This window comes from Penicillium mononematosum (genome assembly GCF_028829835.1).
Source record: "Penicillium mononematosum strain IBT 11891 chromosome Unknown utg000002l:1.0-8112719.0:1.0-8118358.0, whole genome shotgun sequence".
NCBI classification, from domain to species: Eukaryota; Fungi; Ascomycota; class Eurotiomycetes; order Eurotiales; family Aspergillaceae; genus Penicillium; species Penicillium mononematosum.
Genome location: NW_026643272.1, coordinates 576,332 through 590,196, shown reverse-complemented (window position 1 = coordinate 590,196; position 13,865 = coordinate 576,332). Strand labels below are relative to the sequence as shown.

The 13,865-nt window shown below is 50.4% G+C and overlaps 6 protein-coding genes across 6 annotated transcripts; 3 read left to right on the top strand and 3 right to left on the bottom strand.

Annotated features, from left to right (window-relative positions):
* Positions 1-1,703: 1,703 nt before the first annotated feature.
* On the bottom strand, positions 1,704-4,845 carry N7519_001957 (2OG-Fe(II) oxygenase; the record flags this gene model as incomplete). The annotated part of the gene is made up of 5 exons (XM_057288735.1): positions 1,704-2,994; positions 3,040-3,431; positions 3,483-3,515; positions 3,577-4,372; positions 4,412-4,845. The coding sequence occupies 5 exons, from the start codon at positions 4,843-4,845 to the stop codon at positions 1,704-1,706; spliced, it is 2,946 nt and encodes a 981-aa protein (XP_057149937.1).
* Positions 4,846-5,742: 897 nt separating this feature from the next.
* On the top strand, positions 5,743-7,013 carry N7519_001956 (uncharacterized protein; the record flags this gene model as incomplete). The annotated part of the gene is made up of 2 exons (XM_057288734.1): positions 5,743-6,264; positions 6,426-7,013. The coding sequence occupies 2 exons, from the start codon at positions 5,743-5,745 to the stop codon at positions 7,011-7,013; spliced, it is 1,110 nt and encodes a 369-aa protein (XP_057149936.1).
* Positions 7,014-7,213: 200 nt separating this feature from the next.
* N7519_001955 (rRNA-processing protein SOF1) lies at positions 7,214-8,612 on the bottom strand (the record flags this gene model as incomplete). Its single annotated transcript, XM_057288733.1, has 2 exons — positions 7,214-8,554; positions 8,610-8,612. The coding sequence occupies 2 exons, from the start codon at positions 8,610-8,612 to the stop codon at positions 7,214-7,216; spliced, it is 1,344 nt and encodes a 447-aa protein (XP_057149935.1).
* Positions 8,613-8,842: 230 nt separating this feature from the next.
* On the top strand, positions 8,843-10,165 carry N7519_001954 (proteasome regulatory particle lid subunit RPN6; the record flags this gene model as incomplete). Its single annotated transcript, XM_057288732.1, has 2 exons — positions 8,843-9,104; positions 9,159-10,165. The coding sequence occupies 2 exons, from the start codon at positions 8,843-8,845 to the stop codon at positions 10,163-10,165; spliced, it is 1,269 nt and encodes a 422-aa protein (XP_057149934.1).
* Positions 10,166-10,501: 336 nt separating this feature from the next.
* On the top strand, positions 10,502-12,099 carry N7519_001953 (SWIB/MDM2 domain-containing protein; the record flags this gene model as incomplete). Its single annotated transcript, XM_057288731.1, has 3 exons — positions 10,502-10,592; positions 10,654-11,522; positions 11,575-12,099. 3 exons carry the CDS (start codon positions 10,502-10,504, stop codon positions 12,097-12,099), a joined length of 1,485 nt encoding a protein of 494 aa, XP_057149933.1.
* A 435-nt stretch (positions 12,100-12,534) lies between these two features.
* On the bottom strand, positions 12,535-13,836 carry N7519_001952 (TLC domain-containing protein; the record flags this gene model as incomplete). Its single annotated transcript, XM_057288730.1, has 2 exons — positions 12,535-13,272; positions 13,357-13,836. The coding sequence occupies 2 exons, from the start codon at positions 13,834-13,836 to the stop codon at positions 12,535-12,537; spliced, it is 1,218 nt and encodes a 405-aa protein (XP_057149932.1).
* Between the last annotated feature and the right edge of the window lie 29 nt (positions 13,837-13,865).

Sequence of the window (13,865 nt, the reverse complement as noted above, 5' to 3'; positions counted from 1 at the left end):
GCTGGTCATTTTTCTTCAATAATATGGAACGAGGGATGCTTGATATGATCAGATGTGTTTCGTGAACCTGGATCTACTTTTTTTCAATATCATATGTCTTTTCTCATGTCTTCAGCTATAACAATTTCGTCCTTATTGCGTGGAGTTCTACAGGTTTTGTGTGGCTTCTTCATATTTTCGCCTCTGAATGAGACATTCGACCATACCTTCGTTGGTCAGTCTTTATGTTAGGGTCCTATCATCTCTTTATATTACCCGGGGTTGCATTACCTTGCCCTTTGCCTGCCTTGGACTGGTCAAAAGTGCCTGAATGAATAGATCAAGTCGCCAATTCTGTGTTCAGGATAATCAATATGATTGTCACTAGGCATAAACATCATACACGTAACTCCTGCGGTGGTCACCTGGGCAGGTGCCTTCCCTTTTCGAGAACTCGTCCCCCACCCCAGTTCCTTCCTGCCTTCAGTCACTGGAAAAATATAAATACCCCCTCCCCCCGCCCCCATTTCTCTCTTCTTCTTTTTTCTCTTCCATCCTTCCTCACGCCACACCCCCCGCCCCCCCTCCTTTCCCGACGCCCCCTGTCCCTCTGCAGGTGACGGTCCACTTCAGCTCCAGAGTCATATCCGATATATGTCTTCTGTTGACCAGTGAAGGACAACCCTGAGGCGCTGATGGCTCTTTGATGCGGCCCAGTTAAGGCTGTGAATGGCACGAAGCATGTGGGTCGGATACCTTAAATGACCACTCGGGGAAACCTAAGATCCCTTGAGACCCTACTGGACCACTCAGGGAAGCCTTGGGAATCCTCTGAGACCCTACTGGGCTATCAGAACTTCCACCTCTGCGGAAACAGACTGTACTTTTCTGGGTTCTCCACTGAGCATCAGGAGATCTGAAGTATTACTTAGGTACGTCCCCTTTGTTTCTATTGTCTATCTATTTCTTTGTTGCTTTGTTACTTACCTAGGTACTTTGTTTCTTTCTTTGTTCCCCTGCCCCTTCCCCCTTCTACCCAGTTGCACAGGTCCTGTGTGCAACACCTGAACGAGACTTGCACCTTTACGTGGTGTTCAGGATGAGTAGCCTTTGTGGTGAAACCAAGCAAGTCCTTAGGTAGAATTGCAATATAACATCCAGGATGGTATTCCATTTCAATATGTACTGTGCTTTTGTAAATGCTTCTGTAGCCCATGCATGGACTGGCTCTCTTTCCAAAGGCTTTCTGAGGACACTTCGTTTCTTTAAGGTTCCACTTCTATTCATGTTGTGAGCTGGACGTTGGGGTGTTGAAACACTTAGAATATACTCTTTACGCACTTTGCTTTTCCTTTCCCTTGCTACAAGCAGTGAAATAGAGATATTGTAGAACAACGGTCAAGCCTACTTGGTTGTCTTGATGGCGGGATACAAGTCCTGTTTGCATGGTAGTCAAGACCTCTGCCCAACCTTCCTCATGAAGATCATCGTTTTGAGCTCTATTGCTGCCCTGGGTACGTACGTTAATGGAGTCTTTACCTCTAATGCTCTTCTTGCCCCATCGCGAGAAAGTACAGAAAAGTCATGAAGTCATTAGATGGATCTTAAGTAAACTAACTACTATTCATTTTGTTGTCACAATTAGATTTTTGTATTCTTCATCATACTTGAGCAAAACTTGGCAGAAAATGGACCCCTAATCGTCTCCCGTCAAATCAACCATGTCAATTATCTGCCGCCTTTCTCTTCCTCGGCCGTGTTTGTTGGTTCGGCAAAACCGGCGCGGGACTCTGGGATGGTAGCAGCAACGTTCTTGGTGGACGTCGACCAGAAGAGGGTCTCCGACCAACCATACCCATAAGTCCCTCGTATTCCTCTCCGAACCAAGCAATCAAATCTGTCTTGTTGAAGTCAAGGAGCTTGACTCCCGCTTCCGCCTTTCTTTTTCTCCATGCTGCAAAATCCCGTTCATGACGACGGAAAGACTTGGTCACGACAAATGTTTGCGGCGATCCGCTTCGCTCGGTTTCATGCGTACAGTCTATCCCAGCAGCGTCGAGTCTGCGATGCAAATGTTGTCTGCGTTTCTGGTTGACGGAGAACCTGCCAACTGTCCGGGTCGGGTCACTCAGGAATCTGTTGAGCGAGATGCAATCGGCGCAACAATGTCCCACGGTGGGTCGAACATAGTTACCGTCGTGGGAAGGCCTTTCACCGACGTAGTTGTTGATGTAGGCTTTCAGGATGGCAGCGAAGATCTGTTGGTAATCTGGCGTAGATGTCGGTATCGAATTTGCTTCGCAGACTCTGACCAAAGCGTGTAGGAATGGGAGCCAGAGCGAATGGAATGCGGACGCCTCGATAGCAGGAGCATGGGAACAGATCCTGCGGGAGAGAACACCAACGATTGAATCGCTATCAGAGGTAATGCGGATGAGAGTTGAGAAGAACTTTGCCAGAATTTCGTGGGTCACCACGGAGGATTTGGGGAGCGATGCAGGTTGAGGCTCCTCGGGCGAGTACGCAAGGCGCGCTGCCTTTGCAGATAGTTCATCGCTATCGCTAGTAAGAGTGCGGACGTCAATTTTATCAACGAAGAGTTTGGCAACTTGTTTATACAAGTCTGTACCATCCTCGGTGGGGAAGGCGCCCTCGGTCGTGCGTTGATCTAGTCGGGACAAGAAAGCAAAAATGAAAGAGGTATCTGGGAGCCTAGTTTCAACCAAAGGAGCGACACTAGAAGAAGTAAGCACCGTGATGAAGGAAATGTGACGCTGAACAACATACCGACTCGAAAGGTAGGAGAAGTCATGATATCCTGGAATCATGTCGACCACGGCGTGTCCATCCTGGCGACCCAGGTCCTGCTGCGGGATCATTTCCAATATTTTGTTATGCACTCTCTGGACCAACGACCGGACGTCGTCGGACATGGATTCATTGGGAGGGACAAAATTGTTGACCGCAACCTGTCGTTTCCAAAGCACAGGGAACGTCAGGATGGCACGCAGCACACTGCATTATTAGCTTAATCAACACCTTGGAGAGATAGAGTCTTACCTGTCCTTGATGGTATCAAAAGTGATGAGACCAGCGGCAATTTGCTCTTGAGCCCATGTGAAGAAATCAAGAGACAAATTTCCCTCGTGGCGATCCGCGGCATCTTTGACGAACTCTTGATCCTTCAAGATGATAGCGGCTTGAACGACCTTGGTAATGATGGCCTGGGGAAGAACAACTCTGCTCTCACTCACGGTCCAGACTTCCTGACAGAGGTCCCTCAAAGTCTTGATCAAAAATTGGTCGTCAGGTGTGTGTAGAAGAGACTTTGCAAGGTAGCCAATGATAGATGTCTTGTTTCCTTGGCATTCGCTGTATGTGTAAAGCCCAGTTCTCTCCGGAGAAAGCTTGAGAAAATGTGCAATCGAATCTCTGGGCACTATGACCACGGCCTATATCAACGGTTAGTTGGTCATAATCTCTCCGATGGGTGAAAAACTTACCGCCACGCGATACCAGTGGGTTGCTTCTGGGCCCTGTCAAGTCAAGATCAATCAGTAAACGGTAAATTGCAATTCGAAGCAGAAATCACCGCACAAAGTTTCCCTGAAAGCCCATGTAGTCTTCCTCTGGATCAACGTCGAAACACTCCTTTTGAAGAACGTTGTCCTTCTTCAGTGCCATACTTTTCATTACTTCACAACCATCAAGGCCAACCAGCGTGTCGGTCTCGTATGAGGTGTTAATAATCTCCTCCAGATCATGGATAGCCCCAGATCTGCCATGGTGGCCTACATCGTAGTTGTCGGAGTAGATGTTGTCATAGTAAGAGTTGTAAGGCCTGTAGGAGTTTCTGCTGTAGCGGTCGTCATACCTACATGGTCCCATTTGTCCCTTTGCTATCACGGCCAGAAAGATCTCCAAGTTGAGGTCGTTTGAAATCTCCTTGAGAAGATGTACAGAGGCCAGGTCTCGGCCCTTAAGAGCATTGAGTGAGATGCTGGCTTGTGTGTACTCGTGATCAAGCCTGTAGTAGGCGTGGCTCAATTCTCGCTCCTCCCGGGTGTTCTGGTTAAGCCACGCCTTGAGGATTCTGTGAAGGTGACGCGCCTCGTCCGTATGAAGACAAGCTGTTGGGCATGGCCGCGAAGGATCGATGCAAAGGTTGTACGTGAGGACCCATCGATATCCAGATTTGACAGGGAGAACCTCGTGGACAACATCTGAGTACCAACTGACATACGAGAACCCGTGTTGCAGCGTCGTCAGGATCAACCTTTTGCCTTGGTGCTTGACAGCTACCTCGCCTCCTTCAAAGGGTGACGGCAAGCCGATCACGAGAGTCGCAAACATGCCAGGGGCTTTCTCGGTGCTGTTGAGGGCAAAGTCAGCTCTGGGGAGGTCGTGTGTGTATCATCAGGCCACTACTCACTCAGTATGGGGTTTGAACATTGCACCCTTCTCGTAGATCAACATCTTGTAAAGCTCCGCTGAAACAGGCGAATCGACACCCAAATCCTGAGCGACACATGCGCAGGCTTGCTTGACGTAACTATCCCAGTCCGGATTTCCCAATTCAAACTGATCGGGATTGAGCTCCATGGTGTTTCGTACTGCGGTGTCGACGAGGGTCTCACTGCCCTTGCCATATGGTGCCTGATGGGCTTGCTTCATCATTTGGCGCACCTGTGATTCCTGCAATGGCAGAGAAATCGCACCAACATCTTGCACCTTGATCTGTGGATCAACATGTGGGAGTTTGCCTTGCGAAGCAAAAGTCCCTGATGACTTGATAGCATCGAGAGCTTCAAGTAGTACCTTCTTAATGCCAACGGGCCCTCCCCCATCAACTGTGGATGTCGCCATATCTGGATATACAATATCCTATGCGGCGATGGTTTTGCGCTTTAACCACGTTGCGTAGATTTTGGCAGGTCTCAGGTCTCGTTCAGTTGAAATTTGACGTTTTTAAATCGGTAAACAAAGGGAAAAGTTTAGCGAGGTCTTTGTCTGTTTCTGTTGACGCAAACACAGGCTTAAGACTGACCTCGACGCGCAAGTGCAAACGCGTGGAGATGCCAGGTGACAAAGATATTACCAATTTACCTAGGTAGGCAAACATTTAACATCAGATATTGACTAAACAAGTTGGCGCCATGGTTTGTTTGCGTTGTCTCGACCTTTGGGCACTGCGGGTTACCGGTATACAGGTCAATTTCCACTGCTTCCGGGTGCCAATCGAACATTGGTCGATTTGGAATCTAAGTGGCTGTAGATGTTCAAATTCCAGTTGCAGTTGCACTATTGGTGCCGGGAAGTAGTAGGACTACATCTTGAAACTAGACATGTGTATGGCAAAGTCTCGCAAGAAGTGAACCTCGCAAACAGATCGTTTGCCTTTTGACTCGGTTGCCTGGGGTAATCGCAGCGAAATATTGGCCAATATTTAGAATCTGACCCAGATCTCTGGGATATATATGTATTTCTAAGACATATATATACCTTGTTGCAGCGTATTATAACGGCCAGGTGGTCTTGCAGTTCTTCTGCTCCTTAATTTCAGGCATCTTTACCTAGGTTGAAAGTGCCCAGGTGCTGCCATGACCTCCAGAGCTGACCTCGGGATCTTATAGATCGTCTTATCTCTTATCAGCCCCGCAAAACCAGAACGCGTCTCGAACCTCCCGAGGGCGTTCTTACTCCTCACTTCACATGTCTGACATATAATCTTCTGCAAGAGTCAAAGCCAAAGCAGAGATTGCAATGACATCCTCAAACCCCCAGCTCCTAAGAACAACAGCCAAACCATCCCACCCAGCCCCCGGGCCAACCAATTCACACACCAACTTCCTGACAATCGACACCCTAATAAGCATCCTCTCCAAATCCCTCCTCAACCCTTTTGTAGCCTGGATATTCGTCCTCTGCCTGCGCGCCCAGGTCACACCATCAACAGACCCAGCCTGGATTCTCGCCGTGAGCTATGCAACGGCCCTGACAGTCCTCTCCATCGCGCGGATTATCAACCAGCGCGCCGCCCATGGCGTTCCGCGCAATGTCGATTTCGAGCATGAGGTCGTGGTCATCACGGGAGGGGCAAGTGGGCTGGGTCTGTTGATTGCGCAGATGTATAGCATGCGCGGGGCGAGTGTGGCTGTGCTTGACATCAAGGACGTTCCAGAAAACAGCCGCGATGAAGTCTTTGGGGAGGATATTTTGTATATTACGTGTGATGTCGCGGAGAGAGGCGCCTTGGAGGTTGCGAAAGGGCGAATTTTGCAAGAGGTAGGTTTTGCTTTTTCCAGTTTTTGGTTTCGTTGCGTTACTTTCGGGCCATATCGCCCTATTATTACTACGGTTCTAGTGATTGAATGGTTGGACAAGCTGTTTTCATAGTGCCCGATGGCTTGCTTCAATTGGGGTCTGATTCGCTAAATGTTTTGCAGCTGGGAACACCGACGATCGTTATCAACTGTGCCGCGGCTAGGATCAACGGCCTGTCGCTGCTTGATCTGCCAGCGGACGCATTCGAAAAAACCATCCGAACTAATCTCCTGGCGGCTTTCCATCTGTACCAAGTTTTCTTGCCTGGCATCATCGCAGCAGAGAGCGGAGGAACTCTTGTCACAGTTAGCTCCGTGCTGGGCCAGCTGAGTGCTGCGGGGCTGTCAGACTACGCAGCAAGCAAAGCCGGACTCAGCGCGCTGCATCGGACGATAGAAGCGGAAATTCGGGGTAACCCGTTGATCAAGACATTACTGGTGGAAGTTGGGCAGATGTCGACGCCATTGTTCGACTGGGTGCGCGCGCCGAACTATTTCTTTGCGCCAGTCTTGGAACCGGTAGAAGTCGCCCGGGAGATGGTGGCAGCGATTGATAGCGGTCGAGGTGGTGTGATCAGATTGCCTACTTATGCAAAGCTCGTGAATTGGTATGCCGTGCTGCCCGCTACGGTGCAGCGGGTCGCGAGATATCTGAGTGGAATCGATGCTGCCGTGAATCAAAGCCGGCAGGCATCTGGGAAGACAGATTGATAGGTGGCTCGAATGGAGCTGAGCGGTATATATTGGCATGAATCATGAAGAAGGCCTCTTGTATGAGTCCGACTAAGATGTATTATAAAGCAGAGCGGTCTGCTTCATCGAACATTTTACCCATTCAACCATAGTTTCGATTGCAGCAAGTCTTGCAGCCGAGTCTGGTCGATAGAAAGTGATAAATCAAGTGGATCGATTTATTGCTCGCTGGCCAGAATCATCTTCTCACGCTCATGGGTTCTGGGCGCCAGGTTACTCTTCTTAGTATGCTTGCGCACATTCTCCTCACGCCTCTTAATAGCATTGAGCTCCTCGCGCTTGATCTCACCAGCCTTCTTGATAGGCTTGGGCACATGACGCTGGCGCTTGATGCGGCGAATTTCGGGCATGTGTGAGTACCGCTTGATCAGAGCCTGGTCGTACTCCAGCTTGGAGCGTTGACGGGCAGTCTTGACTCCACTGCGATCCGATGCATTGGCACGCCAGAGACGAATATTGCCATCGTCCGATCCTGACAAGACATACTTGTTGTCAGGCGTGAACGTTGCCGAGAAGACACGTTGCATCCGCTTTGTGTGGTAGATGTCACGCGAGTGACCAGTTGATCTGTTCCATAGGCGGATTGTCCGATCGTATGAGGCAGTGACCAGCTCTTCACCTGTGGGGCTGAAATCAACATCCATAACAGCAGCCACATGGTCCTTCAACACATTGAGAGCACGATCCATCTTTCTCATATCAAATATGTAGGCGTTGTGGTCCTCGTTTGCCACGGCAAAGTTGAACGCTTCCATTGGGTTCCAAGAAATGGAGTTAGATGCGAGTCTCAATGTCGTCTTGTGTACCGGCTGGGAAGTACGCAGGTCGTACATGATGACTGAGCGGTCCATGGCGGTCGAAGCCAGGATAGAAGTCTCAGTCTGGTTGAACGCAACAGATGTGATGGTGTCAACGCTAGTCGGCCAATGCAGAGTCTGCGACGGTGTGGAGGAAGGCCGGGAAAGGTCGTAGACAGAAATGACACCAGAAGCCGCAGCAAAAGAAGGGAGGGTTCGGTGATGCGTGACACTGGTGAAAGCACTATTTCCGAGATAGGTTGCCATTGGTGGCGCCTCAGATGATGAGTTGTAAGGATCCCACAATTTAATCGTCCTGTCACTTGCGCATGACAGCAGCTTCCGCTCCGGTGTCCAGCAAAGACCCTTCACCATGTTTTCATGGCCTTGGGTATTCCAAACTTCGCCCTGCGTTGTCAGATCCCACACCTTCACCACACCGTCGCCACTGCCACTCGCAAAGCGTTCGAGCGAGGCGGGATCCTTTGCCATAGAGTAAACACCGTCAACGTGTCCGTTACCCATCTGGGCCAGGAATGGAGCTGCAAACATGCGCTCCATCTTGATTGCATTCAGAGCTCGAGTGTACTCACGAGCTCGCTCGAAAGGATGCTGAGTGGGATCCAGATTCCGCGACTGGCGAACGACAGCGGACCCGGGGGCCTGCTGTGACGCTGTGGAGCGGGTGAGTGCTTTGATTTTCTATAATTCATTAGCATGGCTATCCAAGAAACAAAATTTAAGGAAAAACACTCACCATGGCGCTGTTATGAAAACGATGTACAATATAGAGAAGAAAAGAAAAATGCCAAGATGGAACTTTTTTTCTGTTTGATTTGCCAAGCGGGCGGTGAGAGGACAGTGAGCTGCTGCCAGCTTCGAGCTCCCCATTCGACCTGGTCATCAACCTCTCTTCAAACCACCATCTTCTATTGTTCTCCTTTTCTTTAATTCCTTATCCCGCTTGCTCGCCATTTACCCTCTTTTATCATGTCATCCAAGGTCTCACCACGGATCCAAGAAGTCCGAGATCTGGCGAAGGAGGATCCCTCCAAAGCAGCGACCAGTTACCAGAAGATCCTCTCAGAGGGGCCCGGATCTACAGAGGCCTCTTCACGAGACTACGAACATGCCTTGATTGGGTTGGGCGAGGTGTATCGGGATGCGAAGAAGCCACAGGAAATCGCGGACCTCATCAAGACCAGCCGTGACACCTTCTCGTCATTTGCCAAAGCCAAGACGGCCAAGCTAGGTAAGTTGTGCGTTAAATCAAGTTTATAGAAACCGTCTAACTATGATTGTTTAGTCCGCCAACTTCTGGACCTGATTAGCGAAATCCCCAACACACTCGAACTCCAAGGCAACGTCATCCAATCATGCATAGAATGGGCTATTGCTGAACGACGATCGTTCCTTCGCCAGGCCCTTCAAGCCAGACTCGTTGCCATCTATATGCAGAAGCAATCCTATTACGATGCGCTCACTCTTATCAACTCTCTTCTTAGTGAGCTGAAGCGCCTGGATGATAAGCTTATGCTGGTGGAAGTACAACTGCTTGAGTCGCGTGTGTATCACGCTCTGGGCAACCAGGCCAAGGCACGTGCTGCTCTGACGGCAGCACGGACGTCGGCCGCCTCCGTCTACACGCCGCCGAACCTGCAGGCCGGTCTGGACATGCAGAGTGGCATGCTACACGCCGAAGACAAGGACTTCACCACTTCATACTCCTATTTCATTGAGGCACTTGAGGGGTACAGTTCGCTCGATGAGAGTGATCTGGCCACGGCGACATTGCAGTACATGCTTCTGTGCAAGATCATGCTGAACCTAGTGGATGATGTCACACAGCTGCAAGGCTCGAAACAAGCGCAAAAGTATGCCAGTCCACGCCTGGAGGCAATGAAGGCCGTGGCACGGGCCCACGCCAACCGGTCTCTAGAGGAGTATGAGAAGGCCCTTTCGACCTACAGATATGAATTGGGCAGCGATGTATTCATCCGAAACCACCTCCGTCGTCTTTATGATGCCATGCTGGAGCAGAACTTGATCAAGGTCATTGAGCCCTTCAGCCGGGTCGAGCTGGACCACATCGCGAAGATGGTGGGTTTGGATACACAGCAGGTGGAAAGGAAGTTGTCTCAAATGATCTTGGACAAGGTGATCATTGGTGTATTGGACCAGGGCTCAGGATGTCTGATTGTGTACGATGAGACGGAACGGGACCAGGCTTACGATGCCGCACTGGAGACAATCGAAAAGCTCGGCAATGTGGTGGAAGGTCTGTATACTAACCAGGCGTCTCTTCTCGAATAGAAAAGATGGGATATGTCCAATGCAATTGAGACGATGACTTGATAGGAAATAATCGAGACAATTCACGATCACACTCAATACGCATTAGTTCTGCACGGGATTAGTATTAACCATGTAAATCACCTCTCAATATTTAACTTCAAGCTGTTTATGGAATGTCAACTGCGAAATCCAAGTAGAACAAAAAGTTTGGTCCTCTCAACGGTGTTGATCGCGATCGTCCGAAAAGGGTAAAGCGCGACGGCAAAAGAATCGCGACCTCGCATCTCCAACATCTCGCATCTTTCCCCCATCCGTCATCCTCCCACCAACATTTTGGTGCTTAATTTCTCCACAATGCAAGCTCCAATGCAGCAACATTATGCTCGGGCTATGCCCCCAAATGCGCAGCGATCTCCAGCCGCGCCCCGTCGTCCCCCAGGGCCAGGTATGTCTCCTTTCATCGGTCTCCACCTATTCGTCTCGGCTTTAATCTTACATCTCTATAGGTGGCGCGATGCCTGTTCCGATGCCACAGCACGCTGTTGCCCAACAGTACATGGCCTCACGACCCATGCCCCACCCGAATGATGCTGCCCTTCGGCGCAGCCGCAAGCCGACGGACAAGAACCTCCCCGACGGCATTGAAGAAGTGATCATCGGCGAGGGTGTTCAGCAATATAAAAACCTTCGCGACTTAGAAAAACGATTGGATGCTGCTGTTGTGCGGAAGAGACTGGATATTCAAGACTCTATCAACAAGACCGTCAAGAAGTATCGGACTATGCGCATCTGGATCTCTAATACCGTCGAAAACCAGCCATGGCAAGGCCCGGGCAACAACCCAGGTTCCGGCCGCTACAAAGTGCGCATCGAAGGACGTCTGCTAGACGATGAAACCGACCCTACGGTTCCCGATAAAGACGAGAAAGATGAAGATGCGATGGACCACGATGGAGCTCAAGACGATAAGGCAAAGAAATCCGAGTCTAAGAGCCAATCCCAGCGATTCTCGCATTTCTTCAAGGCTATCAACATCGATTTTGACAAGCCCGTCTCTGCTATCCCCGACGAGGTCAAGCCAGTTAACTGGTCTAAACCAAACGCGCACCCCAACACACCAGCGCCCCCGAATGCCGAATTTGATAGTCTACAATTCTCTCGGGCCTCGCAAGACAACCTGAATGTCACCATCAGCCTTGTCCGGGACGAAGTCCCAGAGCGATACAAGTTGAGCAAGGAGCTGGCCGAGGTTCTGGATGTCGAAGAGGAGACCCGAAGTGGAATTGTGCTCGGAATCTGGGATTATATCCGAGCCATGGAATTGCAGGAAGATGAGGAGAAGCGACAAGTGCGCTGTGATCATCGTCTACGCTCGGTATGTACTTCGAATATTTGGTCTTTCTAGACTCCGCTAACAAATTCTGTAGATCTTTGGCCGGGAGCAAATGTTCTTCCCCCAGATCCCTGAAAGCGTCGGTCCTCACACCAGCCCAATGGAGCCAATCAAGCTCCCCTACACCATTCGTGTCGACGAAGAGTTCCACGCCGACCCAACCCCGACCATCTACGATATCCAGGTCGCAGTTGAAGACCCGCTGCGCACCAAGATGATGGCTCTCACTCAGAACCCGGCATACACAAGCGGCCTGCGCCAGATCTCCTCCCTTGATGACCAAGTTGCTTTAATTGTCCAGGCTCTTACACACTCCCGCGCTCGCCACTCATTCTACACTGCTCTGAGCAAGGACCCGGCCAATTTCGTTCGTCGCTGGATCAGCTCTCAGCGCCGCGACCTGGAGACTATCATGGGCGAAGCTACCCGTGGAGGCGGCGAGGATGGTAGCGGACCTGAATTCCGCTATGGCGGCGTTGATGGCCCGTGGGACTCTGAGGTGGCCAAGGAAGCTGTGCGGTACATGCTGGCTAAACCCGAAGCTGCGGCTGCCCGGTAGGTATTCCAGCTTGTCTTTTCCTTTTGACTCGCATCTCTACACTGCCAGTTATGCAATGGAGATCGGTTGATGTATTCTTTTCTCTTTGATCTATCTGATATAGGGCGCTTTTGTGGTGTTCGGACTGGTGTAGGGTATGACAGGCAGGATTGAATTGTTTTGAAATCCGTATTTTAAGAATCTGATATGATACAATATGATTCCGGATTTGATTTAATAGTTGTGTGAACAGAGCCATAACGCCAGTCATTGTATCTCTCCACCAATATAAGAGATTGGATGATAACAACCCAAAAAATAATGTGCATGTAAGCTAACGAGAGGATTCACAGCCCCCAATGAATTGTAAAGCAGAATGGACAAAAGAGAGGAGGAAACTTAACAGCCCTCAAAGATACGTAGATTATAATGATAATCTCAACTCCCATCCAAATCTCAAACACCAGGCAAAGAGATCTTTGCGGCAAGCTCTGTCTTCCGTTTCCGCAACTCCTCCCCGAGACCCGAGTCCACGCCTGAGGAGACCTGTTCCTGCAACGAGGAAAGATCACCTTGCAAAATGGCGGTCTCCTCCTGTTCCAGCTTGGAAGCTGCCTCAAGGACAACATCGTGCACAATATCCTCCTTGAGCTGCGCAGCCTTCTCTGCACTAACAGGCTTCTTCTCAGCAGCAGCAGCAGCAGCCGGAGCGCGGAAGCGCTTGAGAACAGTCTCAACCATCTTGGAGAACCAGAAAAAGTTCAAGAAGTTCAAGATCAAGTTCGATCCGACGTAGGTCATGACCAGCCATGTCGGTACACCTCCCGCGGTGTACTCCTTGAACTTGGTGATCTCGGCGTTGGCACGCGCGCAGGCTTCGTTAACACACAAGCTACCGTCGCGGGCTGGGTAGAAGACATTCGCGTTGACGCTCGCGGGTTCGGAGAGCGGGGCTGCGGCTGCGGACCAGGTTTGCTGAAGTGCATTCCACATGTCCCCGTACACCACGACTGTTTGCCAAGTGCCCCAGACGAGGCGACAGCAGAAGAAGCTGAAAAGCAAGGCCATGCCATTATACCATTGGGCACGGCTGCCAGTCATGTTGACTTTGTCGAGGAACCAGTGGATATTGAGGAATGGGCTGGAGAGCTCATAGAGGATGAAGGTCGGGGCGAAGTAGTTAAGGAATGGTCTCTGCGGGAACTATGTTAGATGTGTCTCAAATTTGAGAATGCATGGGAATGTATCTATATCAGGCAGATTGGAAAGCCAACTTACAAAGCCTAGACTGAACACCCACAAGGCGCTGACAGCATGGAAAAGCATGCCAATGCCAAACATGCGCACATGCACAATGCTGACGATCAAGTCATATACAAAGTATCCCACGGCCAAAGCTTGAATGAAACCACAAGCACCTGTATATCCGAAGACGCGCTCACCGGAGGTCATGGAGCTGCGCTCCTCGTCGTAGTACATAACCCACAGGGCAGCAGCATTGATGACAACGCTCTGAACCAGAGAGACAACATGAATATCCCAGTTCAGCTTCGTCCGGGGAGTGAGCTTGTTGTAAGACCGAGCAAAGAGGATTGCCGAGAGTCGAGGCGAGAGAACTGCATGGATGAACAGGTAGAAGGCGAACGCTGCGATAACCTCGTGGATATGGTCGGCAAGCGTCGGGCTGTTCAGTCGGATGGCATAGGGCTCTGCGAAGCTCCGCAGCCATTCCGGAGGGGGTGGAAACGGGTCCAACATCGTGGGATTTCCCCTCAACCAGCTGTGAT